General features: G+C 41.1%; 1 protein-coding gene across 2 annotated transcripts in view; it reads left to right on the forward strand.

Annotated features, from left to right (window-relative positions):
• SLX4IP (SLX4 interacting protein) overlaps positions 1 to 22215 on the forward strand; it is a 167010-nt gene that overhangs the window by 8144 nt on the left and 136651 nt on the right. For both annotated transcript variants that reach the window (XM_074988473.1, XM_074988472.1), the window contains exon 2: positions 5810 to 5858. In XM_074988473.1, coding sequence (XP_074844574.1) covers positions 5832 to 5858 — 27 coding nt within the window. In that variant the 5' untranslated portion in view covers positions 5810 to 5831. The remainder of the gene's footprint in view (positions 1 to 5809; positions 5859 to 22215) is intronic.

A 22215-nucleotide genomic window follows, 5' to 3' on the forward strand; every position in this document is an offset into this window, starting at 1 on the left:
TTATTTCTAACACTTCTATTTCAGTTGAATTGGATGCCAGCCTGTCTCATTTCTAGTAGCTATACAAAATTACATACTAAAACATTACATTTGATCTCTTTTCTTTTTTAAAAAAGTGGGCTTTTTGTGGTGGAGAGGACTTGCTTATTTTATCAACTGAATAATATCTACAGACTTTTATTTATGCACATAAAAGAGTGTGTGTGTCAGACAGGCCAATGGTATGTTATGCACACTGTTTCCTGGAACACATTTTTTACTCCAAAGGGTACCAGTTGTTCTAGATCCCACCCTCTTGTGTCTTATTTAGCCTGGGAACTCCCAAAGCTGTGTGTCTTAAGTGCTCCTGGCTCCTTTCTGCCTACAGTGGCTGGAACAATTGCCCCCCCCCGCTGGGTTAGTTCATCATCCTCTCTTGTCTCGGTAGTTGATTCCTTTTATTACCACTGACAGATGAGTGACTGTTTCTGATTGCTTGTGCAGCAGTTATATTTTGAACTGATTTATCTAATTTTTTTTCTAAGTTCTCCTTAGGATTCATTTATGTTACTTCTCTCTTCAAATTCTCTTCTGTCTGTGTAAGCCAGAAGAGAGTGGGATTTTGTACAAATTAAGGCATCTTTGAACCTTGACTCATATGATTGTAAACTGATTTGCTGGATAAGTTATGACGACTTTCTCACATTTCTTTTTCAATCCACTGTTGTATTTGGCATTCAGTGAGGGAATTTGCCTGTGTGGTCATGTTCTGTGTGAAACGCTGTGAGACTAATGTCTCATCCATGAGTATTTTTGGATGGTAGAAGGCACAACCCCAGCCTTTTTGTTGCAGAGGTTGATAGCTGCAGCCATTATGTGCATAACCTTTTGTGCAAGCCTCACCACCAAGATGCATCCTATGGGAATCCAGTACGAGGATGCCTCTCTTTGCTTCTTGGGATGTCTGTAATGCAAAGTGTGTTTGGTGGAAAGATGTTCTGCCATATTTTGTCATAGTTACCCCCTCTTGCTAGGCACCTGCACAGTATGAAGTAATATTGAATCATCAACTCTTCATACACAGACCTGTTCTCTAGTTCACGAAGCTGCAGCATCATGTGTGGTCTTTTAAGTCTCAGTGCTTCTGAAGAGAATCATAGACTGCTAGAACTGGAAGGGATCTCAAGAGGTCATCAAGTCCAATTCCCTGCCCTCATGGCAGGACCAAGCACCATCTGTGTCATCCCTCTTAGATCTTTATCTAACCTGTTCTTAAATATTTCCAGTGATGGAGATTCTACAACCACCCTACGCAATTTATTCCAATAATTAACCACCCTGATAGTGAAGAAATTTTTCCTAATGTTGAAGCTAGGCCTTCCTTGCTGCAATTTAAGGCCATTGCTTCTTGTCCTGTTTTCAGAGGCTAAGATGAATAATTTGTTTCCCTCCTCCTTGTAGCATCCTTTTAGGTACTTGAAAGCTGTTATGTTCCATCTCAGGCTTCTCTTTTCCAAACTAAGCAAACATAGTTCTTTTAATCTTTCCTCATAGGTCATATTTTCTAGACCTCTAATCATTTTAGTTGCTCTTTTCTGGACCCTTTCCATTTCTCCACATCTTTCCTAAAATGTGGGCCCAGAACTGGACACAGTACTCTAATTGAGGTCTAATCAGTGCACAGTAGAGCGGAAGAATTACTTCTTGTTTCTTCCTCACAACACTCCTGTTCATGCATCCCAGAATCAGGTTTGCTTTTTTTTTCAGCAACATCACACTGTTGACTCGTACTCAGCTTGTGGTCCACTGTGACCCTAGATTCCTTTCTGCAGTACTCCACCCTAAGGAGTCCCTTCTCATTTTGTATGTGTGATACTGATCGTTTGTCCCTAGAGAAGCTTAGCAGCACCATATCTGTTGAACAACACTGAACATACCTCTTGGCATGTCCATGTTTCCAGTTGCATACTGTGTGTGTCTAGGGACTGGTCACTCAGAGAAAGCCACAGGTTTGCTTGATACACCAGAGCAGTTAAGAGGATTCTTGATGGTGCCCTCCAGAATAGAGGAGTTGAACCTGTAAGCCCATTTCCTTCTGTATTGCATGGGGATTTAGGTTAAGCAATCTTCAGTCATGGTTCTAGCTCTTCGGATAACCTCTACTCTGACAGTCTGCTTTATGATACTTAACTGTCTCTTACTTTTTCCCTCCTACTGTCTTTCCTATTTTATTTTTGATTAGCGGATCGGTAAGCAAGCTATTGCTGATGAACTTTTATTAGAGCATGTTCTCATGTCTGTCCCATTTTTAGAAGAACAGGAGGCTTACAGTGCAAAACAAAGTTGTAAAATAATATAGTGTATACCCAAGGTTATAATGGCCATGGTTCATGGGATGCTGAAAGTATCTTGGCCTTTCTGTTACTTGGCCTGTATTTTTTGCTGGCGTGAGTGACTTTTTAAGGCATGGTATTCTGGAAGCACTTGGGATAATGCTAACAGTAGGCACTATTTGAAAGCTGAGATTCTGAATTGTTGCTAGCATCAATGGTTGCCGCTTTCTTCTGCTTCAATTCTGACCTAGATTAGCAGCTACTATTTCAAGAACTGTTAGAACAATGTTTTATGCCATTTACATTGTTGTCAGTAAAGTCACAGTTTTATTAATATCTGGCTCTAGCTATCACCAAAGAGAGAGCTAGATTTTATTACCTTTACTTTTGCTGGGTAGCACTTTACTTTGTGCTTAGCTCCATTAAAATGTATGGGGGCACTCAGTGGGAATAACAAGCTACACATTGCAAGGATAGCTGAATCTCCCTGGTAGTTTGTGGTTTGGAAAATCTGCTGAATCCCACTGGTGATTTGGCTAGCACAAACTCTGCCAAAAAAGCAGAAATCTTCTGAGTGGCCATTTTATGTGAGAATGAGTGTCTACCCACACTGTGGAGAAAGCATGACCACTGTGGTATTTTTTTGTAACACAGCATCCTGGGCTGCATCTCAATTTGTCTGTCTCAGAGTACATTTATATTGTCTGCTTGCCAGGGAAACAACTATTGAGCTGTATACAGAGAGTCCCAGTACTCTAACAGTCCATTCTTCCATTTCAGAGTATAACACAAGAGATCATTTTCTTGGTTGTTGCATTTACTTTTCAACACTTACTTTCCAAAGGACTCTCAATGTAAATTGTCCTTACCTAAATCAAATAAAGAACATCAAAAACTTGGTTTATTTTTCATTGTATGTGAGCCTTGGTGTTTGAACGTCTTTCAGCTTGAGCAATGAAATTCTTTTATGGGCCTAATTCTGTATTTGTTATGCAAGAAATATCACTGAAGTGTCAATAAGAAATTTCCTTAGGCAGGAGTACGGAATTGTTCCCCTTGATCGTTTCCTCTTTTTCAAACTGTCATTTGCAGTTTCAAATTCAAAGTTGCAATGTTTGGGGTGCAAATACTGCACAAGAGTGGTTATTTCAAGCTATTGCCACCGGAATTTAGCATCATTGTCTAAGTCTTTTTCTTGGCCTTCTGTGATTTTTGTTCATCAATTAGAATATTTTACTATTTTTGTTTTTTCAGTGTTACCTTTTGGAGCTAAGGTAAATTTCACTACAGGTTGCACCTCCAAACACTGGCACTCTCTGGCCTGGCAATATCCTTTGTTTGGCAGGACCACATGTTCCGTGATCAGGGAGCATGGGAGTCTAAGGGCAGGAGGGCCAGCCGCAACAAGGTGGGCGCCTACCTGGGAGCGGTGCGGGACTGAGTCCAGAGCCAGAGCTCTGCAGCAGCATAGGGCTGGAGCCAGTGGCAGCCTTGTGTCACTGCGGAGCTGGGACTGGGAGCCTGTGGCAGCATGGGGCTGGGCAGGAGCCCCGTGGCACTGAGGCTAAAGCTCCCTGGCAGCACAGGGCTGTGCTGAAGCCACATGGAAGCCCTGCAGCAGTGTGGGGATGGGGCTGGAGCCCCATGGCAATACAGGGCCAGGGTCAGGGCCAAAGCCCTGTGGCATCCCCGTGGCAGCTTGGGGCTGAGACTAGAGCCACTGGACAGGAAGCCAGAGCCTGGGCCACTCAGGATACCAGCACCAGCTGGGGAAGGAGCCTGGTGGGCGGGAGGGGAGCGGGGGGAGCCAAAGCAGGGTGCCTGCCGCAGGTGCTTGGTCCAGCAAATTCTCTCCTTTGGGATCGGTGAGATCATGACAATGTCAGTCCAGGGAGGTGGAACCTGCAGCTGAGACTTGCTGTGGGCACAGTCAAGGACAAGAGTTACCTTTGTGACCACTGGAACAAATATCCTCAAACCTTTCAAGGCATGCATGCAACCGCATAAGAGCAGAATGAAATGTTAGGTATTCTGTTATGTCATTGTTGAGGGGCAAAATTTTAGATATAAGTCTACGATACAAACATCTTCTGGGTGTGAAGGGCTTCTGATCACTCAAGATGCGAGCTAAAGTGTACATCTATTTGACCTGCTGGCAGATCATAGTGTCAGTGAGTTCAAATAAGATAAGGAGAAAATGTGTCTTCTATCACAGAGGCGAATTCTTTGTAAACTGGTGAATAGAGAGGCAGCGTGGGTGAGGTAATATTGTTTATTGGATCAATTTATGTTGGTGAGAGAGGCAAACTTTTGAGGTGTACAAAGTTCCTCTTCATGTCTGCAAACATATCAGAGTTTCACAGTTACATAAACTTTGTCTCTTTAGTATCTTCTGACCCACACAGCCACAACAACATTGCATACAACAATAAAATGACTGTCACTCAGCTAGCATATAAATGGCTAGATGTCATAATCCAAATTCATAGGGATCTGTGAGAAGGGCCAGAGTCAATGCAGCTGGACAAGAACTTCAGCAGACCTCCTAAATTAAGTAACAGAACCCAGTTTAGGGTTTCAATCTTCTGTACAATTTTTTTCTGGAGATACATCAAAATAACGCTTATCAGATGTTTTCGTCCACATACTGTAAATCCAGTTTAACATTCTAAAACCTAAACAAAACAATATAAACAAAGCAACTTTTTTATCAGCCTGAGCTTCCAGTGCTGTTTTTTTTCAACAAACTCATGTCAGCTCTTCCCTGAAAAGAGTCCAACCCCATTTTAAATCTTTGATCCTAACTAACCTCTGACTACTAGGGTTTATATCCCAGATTCCCCTACCATGGTGTAGTTCTGAAGGGGCCCAATTAGTACATCACATTAAAGGGATGTGTCATAACTAGGGCTTTTGGGCAATTAAAAATTAATTCCAATTAATCATGAATTAAAAATTAATTGCAAACATGCAATTAAGATAAATTGCACTGTTCAACAATAACAGGATACTATTTATTTACATATTTTGGATACTTTCTACATTTTAGGGAAAAAAGGGAGGAGTTGAGGGAGGTTGAGTAGGTCTGGAGATGGTCCAGTGATTGTGGCACTTGCCCAAGATGTGGGAGACCTGCCTTCTGCGTTCCTGTTCCACAGTGATTTTCTGTGTGACTATAGATTGGTCTGTGTCTGCCTCATTTTCCCATTGATAAAGTCAGGATGGATAGTATTGCCCTTCCTCACAAAAGTGTTGTGCTGATGAATTCTTTAAACATTGTGAGATGATATGGTTGTGGAGGCCATAAGAGTATCGAGGATAGCTAGCTAGTTGGATTTTCTCAAAGTTGAGTAAGAGGTTTTCCTTTTTTTCCAATGGCAGCAGAGTCTACAATATGTACAACAATATAAACATGGGGGGAAAAATGTAGTAGGCATACATTGTTTGCCATTTTTTCTATTGCAATTTTTATTTGTAACTATTTTTATATATTTTAGGGGCGTTGTTTAATTGATAATCATGGCATCCAGCAAGTTTGTTATTAAGGTAAGTAGAGCTTCAAATCTTTCACAATAACCAGTATTACCATGGTAATTTTTAACATAGGGCTAAGCTAATGATAAAGTGTCCGGTCAGCATAGTACCTTTTGTCTCTTGGCATTTCTTGTTTACAAAATGGAGACTATTCATGACAATAAAAATGCTGTTGGTCTATACCATGTACACCACTGGATCTTGGCAGAATACCTCTGTTGTCAGTTTTGTCCTTTCGGATGAAATTGAAAGAAAACTTCTACACTTGTGTAGTTTAAAACTACTAACTTTATAGTTCATAGTGAGTCAGAAAACTGCATGAATTGCCAACATGATAGTTTTAACTACCAGAACTAAAAACAGGAATCACTTCTCTCTTACTAGTATTTTAACATTAACCAAGTAACTATCTCACAGATCTTCTAATGCTTTTTTTGTTTTTTTGCAACTAATCCTTTTATTAAATGTTCTTTGTGGTCAGTCGCTGCTTATTGAGTGTTTTCTCACAATTCTTATTTTTTCTCTTTCCTGTTCTTTTGCACCTCTTGAAAGGTTTTAATTGTTTTTATGACCACACTGTAAAATATTAATTGTAAAATAAATCACTAGTGCATATATAGACATGGTTTGGTGAATTATTTGTGTATATAGTTTGTTCATAAGTATTATTTTATTATATAATAATCTGAAGCTACATCTACGTCACCCTGGTCTTCAGTCCTGGTGCTGGCAGAGCTATGCTAAGCAGGTTTCTGGAAATGGCAAATAGCTTGCCATTTACATACTCCTGCAGCTAATTAACAGAGCCGTGTGAGAGCTTGCTGTTGGTAAGGGGTGGTGCTGGCAGTAAATGTGCCATGTGGATGTGTCTCTGCCAGCTAAACCCTCCTCTGTTGCCAATCTCTTATCCCCGAATTGACCTTTAAGCTTTTAGCATTTTCTTCCTCATATCATGTTTAAATTGACTTATAAAGACATGGGACTTTGGCTATGTGTACGCTAACCATAGAAGTCTACCGCCAATATGCAATTTTAGCTATAGAAGAAGGTCAAAGGGAGCATTTCTCCTGTCAACCTTCTTTAATCCTCGCTGCCTGTGAGGTGTTTTGGGGTCAACTTTGACCCTGCAAGCGCCGTTTCGTGCACACGTGGAAAAAAAACCTGGAAGATCGACTCTGAGTGGGTTGCTTGTCCGTGGTAGTGTGGCTCTAGCCTGTGTGGACACAGTCAGCTGTGTATGACAGAAATGTACTTCTGCTTCTCTATTGTCACAAAGGAAGATAAGATTAATATTTAACACTTATAGCATTCTATGACTGATATCCTAAGTGTACGTCATTGTTATTCTAGAAAAGTAACAAACTTATCCCTAAGGTTAATTAAACCAGTTATTTGGTTGTGTGAGTTCTGGCGTCATCAACATTGGTGCCATTGCCATGGCTGAGTTGGAGTGTTTGTACTGGATAGATAGTGTCCTGAGGTTTTTGGTTGCTCATGAGCAATGTGGTGTAGATTGTCTATCTAACACAGATACTGCAACTCTATCCAGCTATTTACTTTGGCAGTTGCATTGCTGTCAATGACATCAGGAAAACTCAGCTGAGCAAACAGTTGGTTTCTCACACAGGTATTTCATATTGCTACTTTATGAGGCAGTTAATAGTATATGCACTGGCATGCCAGCCACAATGTGCTATAGGTTTCAGACACTTACTTCGATTTCTCTTTTGTAATGTTTGAGAAGCAAAGGCAAATTCCTGGCGTATAGAAAATGTTGAATAGGAATGTAAATTAGTTTCATGTTTTTGGTATCCACGAAGTTCGTCCACTGTTGATAGCTTTGGAAGCAATTTCATATTTAATTGAAATTTGAGAGATTACTTTGTCAGGCTTAATGTTGCTCGAGCAGAGGTAGATACGTGCTGATGTATTTATTAGGCTTTAGTTTTCATCTATAGGCTTTTACATACCTAAAGACATGTTCTTCAATGAATACAAGTATTATTGCTCCCTGTCTCCTTTTTCAGAGATTATATTCCGCTTTCTGGGGAAGGTTTTCCTTCCGAAGGCTCCCCATTAAGGACCAGAAATTGCATCTGATCCACTAGACAGAGACGAAATATAAGATAGCATGTTCTTATTTTCTTGAGGCTTGTAGTACAATGTAAAATATTAAATGAATACTGTGCAATTATTACAGTAAATATTTCATAAACTTGAAATATACCTATCCCTTGATTTACAAACGTAATTCGTTCAAAGAAAACTGTGAAGTGAAAATTCATAAATCAAAAATGAAATTCCCATTAATTTCAATGCAAAAAGCTCTGACTGGCTTCTGACTCCTCCCAAAAAAATCACCCAGTATTTTTCTCACATATATTACAATACTGTACGATCATAAAAATAAGAACAGTGCTACTTTAATGTTTTTTTTATTATATTTCTTACCACTAGTCAGTTCTTAGATAGTGGTGAAAAAGGAGATGTTGATGTCTCATCATTGAAAATAGCTCCACAGTGACTTGAACCTCCTTAACTGGGGTTTTATCTTCAGCTTTTGAGGTTGTGGGCTGAGGACAGTTGACAATGATGAGGGTTTAGGAGGAAGTGATGAGGCTGAGGGTTGAGAAAATGACAGAGTTGAAGTTTGTATTACAGCCTCTTTTTCCTGTTGTATAACTCCGGATAGCATGAAACGGCTTCACGAATTTGTCGCTTGCATGCTGAACTCTGTTCTAAGTTTGGGTTGTTGTCGTTGAGAATTTGTGTAGCTGCCTCTAATGCAGTGAAGAATTTTGAGAGTGTTTTAGTGTCCAGCGTTTTTTGTAATTCATCTGATTCTTCCTCCTCCTTTTCTGCTAACCTTTTTCCGTCCAGCTGAATTAATTCTTCATTAGTCAATTCTTCAATGTGTGACAATAACAGGTCTTGAACATCATGTGAGTTTTACCTCATTGAATCGTGTTTGAGTTGCCAGTTGCACGAGAGAATTTGAATGTCTTTCATTTCACCCTCAAAACCACAGAAATCAGGAATATATTTCAGCAATAGTTTTTTTCCAAAACACCATTCAGGTTACTTTGAGTAATTTTATTCCATGAGTTGTGATATTTTTGATAGCCATCTTGGTGTTGTAGTTCTTCCACAAGTGCTTAATTGTTGGTTTGTCTTCTCCGTCTGATGCAGATATGAGATAATAAGCTTTAAATGTAGCAATGACATCTTGATCCATTGGCTGAAGTTGGAAGTGGTATTTGGGGGCAAAAAAAACCCGCTCAGATGTTATCACCATACTCTTCAACATTGATAGGGTGACGGGGAGCATTATCGAGGATCAGCAGACATTTATTATCCAGATTATTTTCAGCACAATATTTAGAGATGAATGATGAAAGGTAGCTTGTTACATAATCATCAGAAATCTGCTTTGTCACCCTGGCCTTTCGATTAGAATGCCAGACCACAGATAATGATGCTTTGTTTAAGCCTTTAAGCACCCTGGCATTTTCCGAATGGTGAAGAAGGAGAGGCTTCAATTCATGTCTGCTTCCAAATTTCCACCAAGAAGTAATGTCAATTGATCCTTTGAGGCCTTGAAACCTGTTGTTTTTGTTTAATCCCTTGAAGTAAAGGTTTGAGAAGATATTATTTTCCAGAAAAGCCCCATTTTGTCAACATTAATGATTTATTCTGGAGAATGTCCATCTTCATCAGTTATTCATCTCACTATAGCTGGGAAAATGTTAGCTGCCTGAATATCAGCGCTTTGCCTGTAACATGCAGACTATGATAACGTGAACACACTTTAAAGCACTCAAACCAACTGTGACTTGCTTTGAATGTTACTTCTGTGACCCCAACTTGCCTCTCTTCCTCGGCTTTCTTCTTTCTGGTCCTTAAAAAAAGAAGGGCTTTCTCTCTTATGACGAGGAAGCTCAAAAGCATGTTGCGTTCGTTATGGCTGGCGATCCAGTGTATTAAGTCTTTCAAGTTTACTCATTACTGCACCCTGGCCTTTGTTATTCGATGCAACTTTAAGCTCCACCAACATAGGTTTCTGCCATTTCTTTTATCTTTCTGCATGAAGATCCTATGTGCTGTCGATATCATCAAGTTCATTGCCAGACATATGTCTTTCAATTGCTGGCCCTCTTCAACTCTTTTAATAACTTGAAGTTTGTTAGCCACAGGTATTACTTTCCTTGGTTTGTTGGCCTTAGTGTCAGCTTCTGAAGGAACTTTTTCATGTCTAGGACCCATGATGGTCACAAATAGCAAAGGGATTTGAAGATTAATATCACACACAGACAAGATGACATGAACAGAACAAAGCACACAAACCAACTGGGAAGAGCTGGGCAGCTGAGGGAAATGAGTCAGCCTCGCACTCCATTCTGCTGTGTTCCTCTGTGTTCGTTACTTATGAAGCAGATGCTCAAATGAAGGTTGCTTCTTCTTTGTAGCAAAAATGGGTTCATAAATTGAAAAACAGGTATACATTTACATTGTTGTAGTGAAAATTGATTAATCAAAAGTTTGTAAATCGAGGGATAAGTGTATTCATATTTTTAGCTTCTATCTTCCCATCAGTAATAATTAAAAACGTGAGGTAAACACCTCAGCTTTATAAATACTGCAGTGCTCAGACTCTGGAATATGCAGCTTATTATCCCATCTTTCATTTTTGCCTCAATAGTTTCAAATATAATTTAAAAAGAGAAAGCACCTGAAATATATTTAATAACTTTATTGAGCATGAACATACACGTTTGTTACCAGAAAAAGTTTATAGGATCTTTTTGCATCTTTTTGCAGTGTAATTGTAGATTATTTTCAGCAGAGGGAGTAGTTGGCCCACATTTGGAAGATGATCATAAGCCTTTTTGTGGGAGATTATTAAAAACAAATGAAATGAAGTTTTATGATGCAGTAAAGTCATGCTTTTACTTTCAGTACAAAAACTATGGTTAAGTCTTAAATGCACATATTTCAGTTGCTAATTGTCAGGAAGCCATAGTATATGGTGATATGTGACACAGCTAACATGTAATGAACAGTAATTTGATCAGATATTTTCAGTTTTAAGCAATATTGTTACCTCAGCACATCATGACGTGCTGTATGGTAGAATAAAAAAACTGAAAAACGAGGCATAAGAACTTAATTAGGATAATACCTGTGTGTGTCTATGCTGATAAAATATTTTAGTGCTATTATCAGTAAGTAAATCTTCACTTTAATTGGGCAGGCTTAAAGTAAAATCCTGGACTGTATATAGATTTGAGCAAAAATACCACTGGGCTTTTGTTTAAAACTGATGAAAGTTTAAGAAAATGAGACTTCTCTTGCATTTATTATTTAATTTGCATCCATCCATGTCAAACTACTGAAATAAGTATGGTAAGCTTTGTAGCCATAATATAAATCAATTTCATATACTATTTATAGTATGTTTCCTTGTCATACCTTTCAAAGCACCATATTTGAGTTAATAACTTTTAACCTTTAGTGAAAATATGATAAAATAATAAATCTCTTCTCAGAGATGGCTTCTTTCACTTTGGACTTTCATTTACACACTTAAGGCTCTAACTCAAGATTTGTAGACATTTACTGCAACATACCTGAGATTAGAATAACTGCAGTTAAAATATTTTTCTGGTCAGCCAGGACATTTCTGGCCAAATTTTCAGATGTGCTTAGCCCTCAGCATTCTTGTTGTCATTAGACACAATTGTCAAATTGTCTGTTTTCAGTTGCAGACTCCTTGAGGTAGGAACATGTCTCACTTGTTTTGTACGGAACAATATAGCAGTCATGTAGCACTTTAAATGATTTATTAGGTGATGAGCTTTTGTGGGACAGACCCACTTTTTCAGATCTCCAGAAGTTCCAGAGCAGACCCAGATATATAGTACAGAGGTCCAAAAAATTACAATAAAAACTGACAAATCAAATACATGAACTGAAGGAGGAGGATAAGGGGTGGGGGGGATGTTAAATGTCTTGCCTGATATCATTATGAACATCAAAGAAAGGGAAGCAGTCCTTGTAATGTGTAAAATAATTGCTGTCTTTGTTCATACCAAGTGTTAATGTGTCAAATTTCAATATGAAGCCCAGTTTAGGAATCTCCCTGGGCTTGACTACACTACCACCTTCCTTTGGAGGAAGGACGGTAATTAGGGTGTTGGGAGTTTACTAATGAAGTGCTGCCATGCATAGGCAGCACTTTGTTAAGCAAATTCCCCCCTGCGGCAACTTAGAAGTTTTAAATTTCGAAGTACCGGCACACGTCTAGCTGCGGCTCACCCGCTGGTACTTCGAAGTGCTGCAGCAACTTCGAAATCCCCTTACTCCTCAGGAGTAACAATTGTGAACAATTATTACTCCTCAGGAGTAAGGGGACTTCGAAGTACCGGTGAGTGAGCTGTGGCTAGACGCGTGCCAGTCCTTCGAAGTTTAAAACTTCGAAGTGCCACGGGGGGGAATTTGCTTAATGAAGTGCTGCCTCTGCATGCTTAATTAACTCCCAATACCCTAATTACCATCCTTCCTTCGAAGGAGGGTTGTAGTGTAGACAAGCCCCCTATGTAATCTGTTTTTAAAATCTCTTTGTTGTAGGATACATATTCTAGGTCTTTAACAGAATGGCCCACTCCGTTGAAATGCTCACTGATGGTGTTATGTGTATTGAGATTCCTGATTTCTGCTCTGTGTCCATTCATTCTTTGGCGAAGTGTTTGCCCAGTTTGTCCAATGTACATCAAACTGGTGCTGGTCAGTTTCCCGGCTCCCACAAACAGAGGGCATCTGGGAGCCAGGCTGCCTCCTGCTCCTCGCTTCTTTCACTCCCTGGGAAAGCTAGTGCCCTGGTCAGTTTCCTGGCTACCCCGCACAGTTTGGGAAATTTAACTTATGTGGGAACGCAACCTCCACGTAAGTCATGGATCTACTTTTATCAAATTTACCAGTCAGTGTGACGCTGCAAAAATTTTTTTTTGACTCAACATGCTAACGTTTCCTTAAATAACAACAGAGCAGAGAAAGGCACATTGTGTAATCTGCTGCCTTCATTGTAATCCATGGTTTTTCATGGTTCTTGACTATTGTGAAAACCCTTCTAACCTCCTGATATAATGATGATTAATGGTCAGCTGAGGCAAACAGATGCATTACCATGGCTTCTGAAACCATAGTGTCCTTACAAATGTTTCACTTTCCTCCCTTGCTCTTATTCTGTTGGGATGATGGTGCATTTATTCTGTAACGGTTGACAGCTGCTCAATCAAGCCAACACAGTGTGGTTGGCAAAAACTATGAATTCCAGTTAAAGTTTTAAAAATAGTTTAAGGAACTAAAACTCTGAAACTTGAAGAAATCACATTTGGAGCACTTGTAGATAAAGTTATACCTTTGATCTGACCGGTGATAATGAAACATAAATGCTTTTTCTGTGGACCAGACCAATCTCCACTGAAATCAATGGGTTTGGAATCAGGGCTGTTGGAGTATATTGGCAATAGACTGTAGCTTAATTCTGAGAACTTCTAAAGTTGTTCTGTCACCAGCCTTATTCAGTTTGGCTTCTTCACTATAGTTATTTTTAATGTTTATTATTATTAGTAATAATACTAATAATATTTCAAAGTCTGTCAGTATTTGCACTCCATATCCCTCACTAGGAATAGTTCAACCAAATAAAGTACCAACAAGATTAACTTACGTATGAAAACCAAAGGCAGACTCTATGGGAGGAATTCCAAAACGCTATAATCTTGTTGGTGATTGAATTTACCTACATTTTTCACTGGTGTGAACCCTTTAACCACACAAATGACAGGCAGTCCTATAGCACCGTAAAGACTAACTGATTTATTAAATCATGAGCTTTCAAGGGTAAGTGGATCTTACCCATGAAGAAGTGAGGCTTAACCACAAAAGCTCATGGCCCAGTAAATTTGTTAGTCTTTAAGGTGCTACCCAGCTGCTTTGTATTTGTGAGGCGACAGACTAACACAACTGCCTCTCTAAGGTTCTTTTGACTACTGTTATTTCTGACTTGCTGTGAAGTCCACTATGCTTCTAGTTTCCAGTAGAAGGCCTAGAAGCTAAGCAAAGTATCACTGCATAGTTCCAAATAGTTAATATCAAAACTCCTATTTTGATGACTGAACTGATATCAGTGATGCATATGGGCGATATGAAGACAGAAAGCCAAATGTATTGCATTTGAATGCGGTGAAATTCACATACAGACTAATAGATGATCTTCACAAGTCTTTTCCTCCCAACACTGGCTTCAAATTATTTTCCTATTTCTTCTAGTCTTACTTTATTTTCCTGTTGCTGAACTTAAAACTTAGATGAAAAAAGCAGCAGACATGTAGGACTTCAAAGACTAACAAAATGATTTATTCGGTGATGAGCTTTCATGGGACAAACCCACTTCTTCAGACCCAGTTTTTGCTACCATCCCTAATGTTACCACAGCAAATCTGGTGGCTGACCTATGTAAATTTATTCTCACCCACAATTATTTCCAAGCTGGGGACAATTTATACCTCCAAATTAGCAGCACTGCATGGGCACCCGCATGGCCCCACAGCATGCTAACATTTCTATGGCCAACTTAGAATGATGCCTTAGCTCTTGTCCCCTGTTATCCCTCCTATACTTATGCTACATCGATGATATCTGTATCATTTGGATCAACAGTAAAGAGACTGGAAGAATTCAGCAGAGATTTTGACAACCTGCATCCTACCATCAATTTCAGCCTTGACTATTCCACACAAGAAAGCCAGTCTTGGATACTACAGTACAAATCACTGATGGCAACATCAACACCATCCTCTACCGGAAACCCACTGACAGCTACACTTACCTACATGCTTCCAGCTTCCATACAGCTCACACCACACGGTCCATTGTTTACAGTCAAGCCCTTACATACAATTGCATCTGCCGTGATCCTACTGACAGAGACCAAAAACTACAAGACCTCTACCAAGCATTTATAAAACTGAATTACCCACTGGAAGAAGTAAAAAAACAAATTTGACAGGGCCAGACAAATACCCAGAAACCGGCTACTTCAAGATAGGCCCAAGAAGATCAACAACAGAACACCGCTTGTCATCACCTATAGCCCCCAAATCAAACCCCTGCAATGCATCATTAAAAATCTACAACCTATTCTGGATCAGGATGCTACACTTCAGAGGGCTAAAAGTGACAAGCCTGTCCTTTCCTATAGACAACCTCATAACCTGAGACAGATTCTCACCAGCAATCACAGGCTACACCATAGTAATAAGAATCCTGGAACTTTTCCTTGCAGCAAACCCTGCTGCCAACTTTGTCCACATATTTATTCTAGGGATACCAACACTGGGCCTAACCATGGTAGTTACAAAATCAAAGGCACATTCTCCTGCACTTCCAGTAACATTATATATGCTATTATATGCCAACAATGCCCTGACACTATGTACATTGGACAGACTGGGCAAAACCTTCACCAAAGAATAAATGGACACAGAGCAGACATCAAGAAACTCAATACACATAAGCCTGTTAGTGAACACTTCAGTGGAGAGGGCCATTCTGTTAAAGACTTGAGAATCTGTGTCCTGCAACATAGAGAATGTAACAACAGATTAGAGTGTGAGATTTGTGAGTTAGAGTACATATTCAAAATCAACACATTAACACGTAATGAACAGAGACATCAACTACCGCACGCATTACAAGGACTACTTCCCTTTCTTGGATGTTCGTAATTAACTCAGGCAGGACAATTAACATCCCCCCACTTCTCACCCTCTTCCTTCTATCTGATTTGATTTGTTAGTTTTTATTATCATTTTTTTTCTTTTTGGTCCTCTGTACTTATATATGTCAGTCTGTGTTGGATATGAAATTGATCTGAAGAAATGGGTCTGTCCCACGAAAGCTCATCACTGAATAAATAATTTTGTTAGTCTTGAAAGTGCTACGTTTCTGCTGCTTTTTTTGGTTGGAGTAGAGACTAACACGGTTACCTCTCTCTTACTATTAAAACTTAGATAATAGACTTGAACTGCTTTTCCTAGCACTGTGCTACAGTCTCTGGAATTATTTGCAGTGGGAATTTAGTAATACTAACCAAAAATGCTGACTTAAGAGTTTTTCATACAAAGTAAAATAGACAAGCTAATTGTGGAGTGAAAAGAGTGAGGAGGTTGGAATGGAAATGAATTGATCTGCTGTTCCAGAAAGCAGATACTTGATATGCTGAGACTTGAAACACAGGGTGTGATCTGATGAGAACTGAATTTGCATTTCAGATACCAACAGGGAAAAAAAAATCTTGTACAAGATAAATTTGTTAGCAGGCTTGTATCATACAGAAAAGACTTTACCAAGTAATGACAGCTGCATGGTAATAATAAATAAATATATGAAAGACTAAGATTATGTTTTTTGACCTTGAATACATTATGAAGTCATCTTGAGGTTTCTCCCATTTCTCTGTTTTGCAGAAAATTTTCCAGACTATAGTTAAACCCTAAGGTAGGAAAAATCTTTATAGTGAGTTTCAGATCCATTCAGTAATACGCTGCAATAATAGTACCAATAATAATAATAATAAAATTTAGAAAATTGAAGAACAAAATTGAAGGAAATTAAAGAACAGAGGACTATGCAATAAAGAAAATACACACAATATGAGCAGTTATCTTGCCCAAATTAAAAGCAATTTTTGGTTCCAGACAGTAAATGCTGCTTAAATGTTTCAGCCTGTTTAGTGAACACATAGTTCTTCTCACTTGTGATGGAGAACTGAGGATAAGACTGAAGAGAGTGTGAATGGTAACTGGATGTATGAGAGTATTTTGCACACATAATCTGTGTCTACACTAGCTCCCTATTTCAAAGGGAGCATGGTAAGTAGGGTGTCGGGAGATTATTAATGAAGCGCTGCCATGCATATGCGGCAGTTTATTAAGCTAATTGTCCCCTGCAGCATCTTCGAAGTGTTCAACTTCGAAGTACTGGCTTGTGTGTAGCCACGGCTCACCCGCCGGTACTTCAAAGTGCCTGGGTAACTTCAAAGTCCCTTTACACAAGCTGGCACTTAGAAGTTGAACGCTTCGAAGTTGCTGTGGGGAAGAATTAGCTTAATAAACTGCTGCATATGCTTTGCAGCACTTCATTAATAATCTCCCAACACCCTACTTACCATGCTTCCTTCAAAGTAGGGAGCTAATTTAGGCACAGCCAGAGATCCTTTTCTGTTTCACGTATCAGTTGCATGCACCACTGTATCACATATCTTTCATAATTAGACCACTAGCATTTCCTTTTACTCCAATATCCTTTATACTTTGAATGGGAAATACCTGGGGTAATTTGAGTAGTGTGGGTGGTAAATGTCCATTTTTAATGGTGTCTACTTGTAATGACTGATAAATATGTATTCAGCTATATCAGTTACTCGCTCTTCCCTTGTCTGCTTGTATGTTTTGAAAAGATATTACCATAAGAGTTATGCGGTACTCTGATAAATAATATGCTTGGTTATGAATCTGGAAAATTAACTATATACTGTTTTTCATTTTGATATAGAAATTAAATGTTCTTATTGCGTAGATTAAAATTAGGGCATTTTCTCCGTAGTACATCTAAAAGATTGTCAAAGTTTGCACAAGGGATCTAGTAAGTAAGTACAAGGGGTCTGGGTGTGTTGAACATTGCTGAAATGAATGTACAGCAATTTACCTGATACATGAATAATTTTTATTTTTTATTATTTATTTGTTTTATTATTTTTAAACTCAGGGACTTAAGGCAGCATCTTCTTTGTTTGTTCCTTAAGTGTAGCAGTAATTTAATAAAGGACATGGCTAACAAAACAGACATTTCTATGTATTATTCTGTTTTATGTCATCTAGATAAAAAGATTGGCACCAGCATAAATGCTGAATGTAAAATATCTGCTGAGCTGGTGATGTAGGAAAGGCTAAATTTTAGGCAATTAGGAGGAGGATCTGTTCAGTACCAAAATCCTAGACTTTGGCAGTTAGCAGGGCATGCCAGGCATAACTTACTGTTCTCTGGTTTTTTTAATTTCCTAATAGTCAAGAGAGAAAACTAATTCTTACAGTAGTAAAATAGAATAGACACTAATCTATGCTACACTGCTATAGTAACAAGATGATGCTCATTAATTGAAACTAAGCTTATTATGAACAGCTGTTGCACTCTGATTTGTTCATCTTGTAGTAGCATCTAGAGGCTCCAGTCAAAAAGAAGTTTACATTGGCCTACAGTTCTGTACAGTCACATAATGACAGGCTGTGTCTCAAAGAAATTATAGCAATTATGGACAATAATTTTTGATGGGGGGGCACACCAAGATTTTGGTAAGTGGTTAAAAGCTGCCCTTTCCTGTGGAGGGGCTGCATGGCCTGAGACAGAGATTGGGTGTAGAAGGGACCTTAGGGTAGGTTGTGGGGTCTGACAGGGAGTTTGGGTGAAGGAGAGTGTTGTGACCTGGAGAGGGGATTGCGGTGCAGGATCTGGGAGAGGATATGGTTGCAGGAGAGGATTCTGGCCTGGGAGGGTGGGATAGAAGTGTAGGTTCTGGGAGCAAGTTGTGACTTGGGGCAGAGGGAGTGCAGAAGGTTTGCTCAGTGACCTGGGCCAGAGAGTTAGGATACCAGGGGCAGGCTCTGGCTGGGAGGTGCTTACCAAGATGACTTCTGGCCAGCAGTCCAGAAGAACCCTGAGGCAGGCTCCCTGCCTTCTGCAGCCTCAGACAGCTCAAAAGGTCTGGCTGTTCCATGTGACTCTCTGCACTGCACATAGGGTGGAGGGAGACTCTGCATGCTGCCCCCACCCCAGCATAATCTCTCAGCTCCCACTAGCTGGGGTCGAGGGCAGTGTGTGAAGCCCCTCCCCCTTCCCAGCATGGCACGGGAAGCTGCATGGAGAACACAGCCGTGTTGAGCCCTGAGACTGTTCCGTTCTTGAGGTTCCCAGCAGTGCAGGCCGTGGGCTGGATTTAAAGAAGGCCGTGTCTGGCACACCCCTGAGTTACAGTCTAAATTGAGGCGAGGTGCAACAAATGAGTGTGGCAGATCAGAGGAGGACCTCAGAAATAAAGTAATCCAGTTCAATAACTTACTGTTGCACCAAATATTTCTTTTTAAACTTCAAAGAAATTGGCTGCCCCTGCCAGACATGTATGAAGCCCTTATTGGTTGGATGAGGCAGATGTCACAAGAGAGGGTGGCCTGGAGGAGAGGACAGTGAATTTATAGATTTGTGTGACGCATGTTTCATTAATATGAGAAGATTCTTTTTGGTGCTGATTTATGAAGTTAAACTTTGTCCTTCTCAAAGTTAAGTGCAAGTGCTTTGGAAAGTTACACAATATAGAAATTGGTAACATATTGGTTTACCAAATTGGTAACATAACAATTGGTAAACATTCCAAAAATTTAAAAGAAAAGTTTCTGTCACCTACTTATCCCCAATTTCTGGCAGCCAAACAAACTGTTTTGCTCCTACCTCCAAAATATGTTGATAATACCTTTCTCTTAACCAATTAAGATATAGCTAAATGTGGCCATTAATTATATCAGAACTGTGATTACAAATCCCTAAGCAAAATAAATCATTTTATAAGTTTTTACAATTACCTTGAGTATTATAGAATTTACTTTCTTCATTTAGTGTTACCTGTAGAAATTGAATAGTGCTTCAGAATGTCCAGTCCATTATAAAACAGTTTTTCTTCTAATACAGCAAAATGAGCTTTACTAATTTGCATGCACAGGAGAGCTTTTTGTGTTGTTCATAAAATTGTAAGGTTAAAAGGTAGCATTGTCATAGTGTAGTCTGACCTCCTTTATAACAGAGGCCAGAGGATTTCTCTGAATTAATTCCAGTTTTGAATTCAATCACATCTTTTCGAAAAATATCAAGTTGATATTAAAGTTTCCAGTGATGGGGAATATAGCAATGGAGACCATAAAATAATTAGATTTAGAAATAAAATATACTCAGTTCCTACTTTTTATATACAGCGCCATTGCAATGATTGTGAAATTGTACATGTTTCCTGACAATACATATGAATACCTATCAGGAGGCTCACTTCTCCCTTGGAAGTGTAGCCAGCAGTGTGATGGGGGCAGAGCAGCTATTATTCACATACCACTGTAAAATACCAGACCCATTCAAAACAGAGATGATGAGGCAGGCGAAATGTATTATAATTGCCCGAGTTGGGATCAGACCAGAACATTGTATTGCAGCCTTTCTCTTCAGAAAAGTGCCTTGGGCTCTTTAATGGCTCCGACCGGCCAGTATTTTATATTTAATGAACTCGTGAATGACTTCCAGCTCCATGGTGGGACACTGGTTCAAAACTGACTTACAGGGAAAAATGACATGTATGGGATTGCCAGCATGCAACTACATGTTTCTTGATGGTCCTTCATCTGCATTTGAATGCAACCCAACTGTAATGCAGTTCTGTAGTTCTGCCAGTTTAGCAAACTTCAATAACTAGGTGCTAATAAGAACAAGATACTCTTCAAGGAATGGTGTACTTGACAGAAACAAACCTGTCCTTTTAGAAGATGTTTTACTAGGGTGACCATCCATCCCATATTGGCCAGGACAGCCCTGTATTTAGGGTGCCAGGAAGGCATTCTGATTTATTTTTAAAAAGAAGCTGATTGTCCCATATTTGCTGCTGCTGCATGGCTCCCAGTTTCCTAGCCATGGGGACCTGGAAGCCACACCATATGGCTGGCCCTGATTCTAGCTCTCTTCAGCTTGGGGGAGCTAGATCCTGATCGGTGTGGCTGCTGCCTAGCTTCTGCCTCCCTGAGCCGTGGGGAGCTGGAGCCACCGTGGCACAGCTGGCCCAGATCTGCCTCCCTGTGGCCTGGGGAAGTCAGAGACAGGCCAGCATGGCTTCCGCCAGGTTCCCAGCTCCCCACGCCTTAGGGGTTCCAGAAGGAGCCTGGTTCCTGGCTCCCCACAGCTCCCCGCTGCTCAAGGGAGCTGGGAGCTGCACTGGTGCGGTTGCTGCCTGGTTCCCAGCTCCCCAAGCTGTGGGAAGCTGGGAGCTGCACTGGTGCAGCTGGCCCTGTTCCCAGCTCCCCACGGCTCAGAGGAACCAGGAGCTGGATCAGAGTGACTGCTGCCCAGCTCTGTCTTTCCACATCTCAGGGGAGCTGGGAACTGGACCAGTGTGGCTGTTGTCCCATTCTGAGCTCCCCATATCTTGGGGAAGCCAGGAGCCGCAGCTGCCCCCTGCAGGCAGTGTGCAGCACCCCCTCCTGGGATCACCTCTCGTGGGGCTGGCATCCTATTCGGTGGGGCAGTGGCCAAGTGGCATGGTCCCTGGGTGCTGTCCAGCCCCAACCAACCTCCATCCTGTATGTGGCTCGTGGCGATGTCTGCTGGGGCTGGGTGGTGGCCCTCGCTGGCAGGCCACCACGGGGTGCCATGTAGCATGGAAGCATGAAATGTGTGCGGGTCTGGACCACTGATCCTGTGTGCGGACAGCTGACCAGTACATCACCCTCACCCCACGGACCGGGAGCACGCCCCACTGTGTATGTACCAGAGGGTTCCTTGGCAACATCTGGCGATACCCAGCTCCCGGTCACCCTGCTGGACAAGCGGGAGGGGTTGTAGATTGTCAGGTCCTCCTCCTCGCTTGACCAGTTTGTGGTCACATCAACATTGTGGGTCCCTGGTCCGGGCTGCTCCTCCACCTTTGGCTGCAGCTTGTCTACCAATGTATTGAGGACCACTGGGGGTGGGGATGCCCCAGAGCTCCCAGAAGTAGGGGCAGGTAGCTGGGGTGCCCCAGAGCAGCTGGCCTGGTCCCAGGCCTGGGCATAGCCCTGTCAAAGTTCTTTAACTTTGGAGCATACTTGCTTGGCAGTATGCTCCTGGTGGCCCCTTGAGAGGAGGCCCTGGGCCAAGCGGGAGAATACTGTGGTGTCCCACCATTTCGTGCCCATTTTGTGGAGGACCTCCTCCTCCTTCCACAACCCAAGGAGGTCCCTCAGCTCTCTATCAGTCCAGGAGGGGGCCCATTTTTTTCTTGTCCCTGGAACCCGTGGAGTCCTGCGAGGGCTCAGAGGAGGGGGCCCTGGGGCTCCCATGGGGACTGGCTATTGGCCATTGTGGCCTGCTGCTGCTCCTGGACTGTGCAGAGGACATGCTGCTAGAGCTTGTGCTGGGGCTGCTCCCAGCACACACTCAGCTTCCTGCCACAGCGTTCCTGTGTCCCTGCTACTTTAAGGTGGTTGGACTCAGGGATCATAGAGCCCTGCTGCTGCCGCCTGGA

Source organism: Carettochelys insculpta, chromosome 3, assembly GCF_033958435.1.
Source record: "Carettochelys insculpta isolate YL-2023 chromosome 3, ASM3395843v1, whole genome shotgun sequence".
NCBI classification, from domain to species: Eukaryota; Metazoa; Chordata; order Testudines; family Carettochelyidae; genus Carettochelys; species Carettochelys insculpta.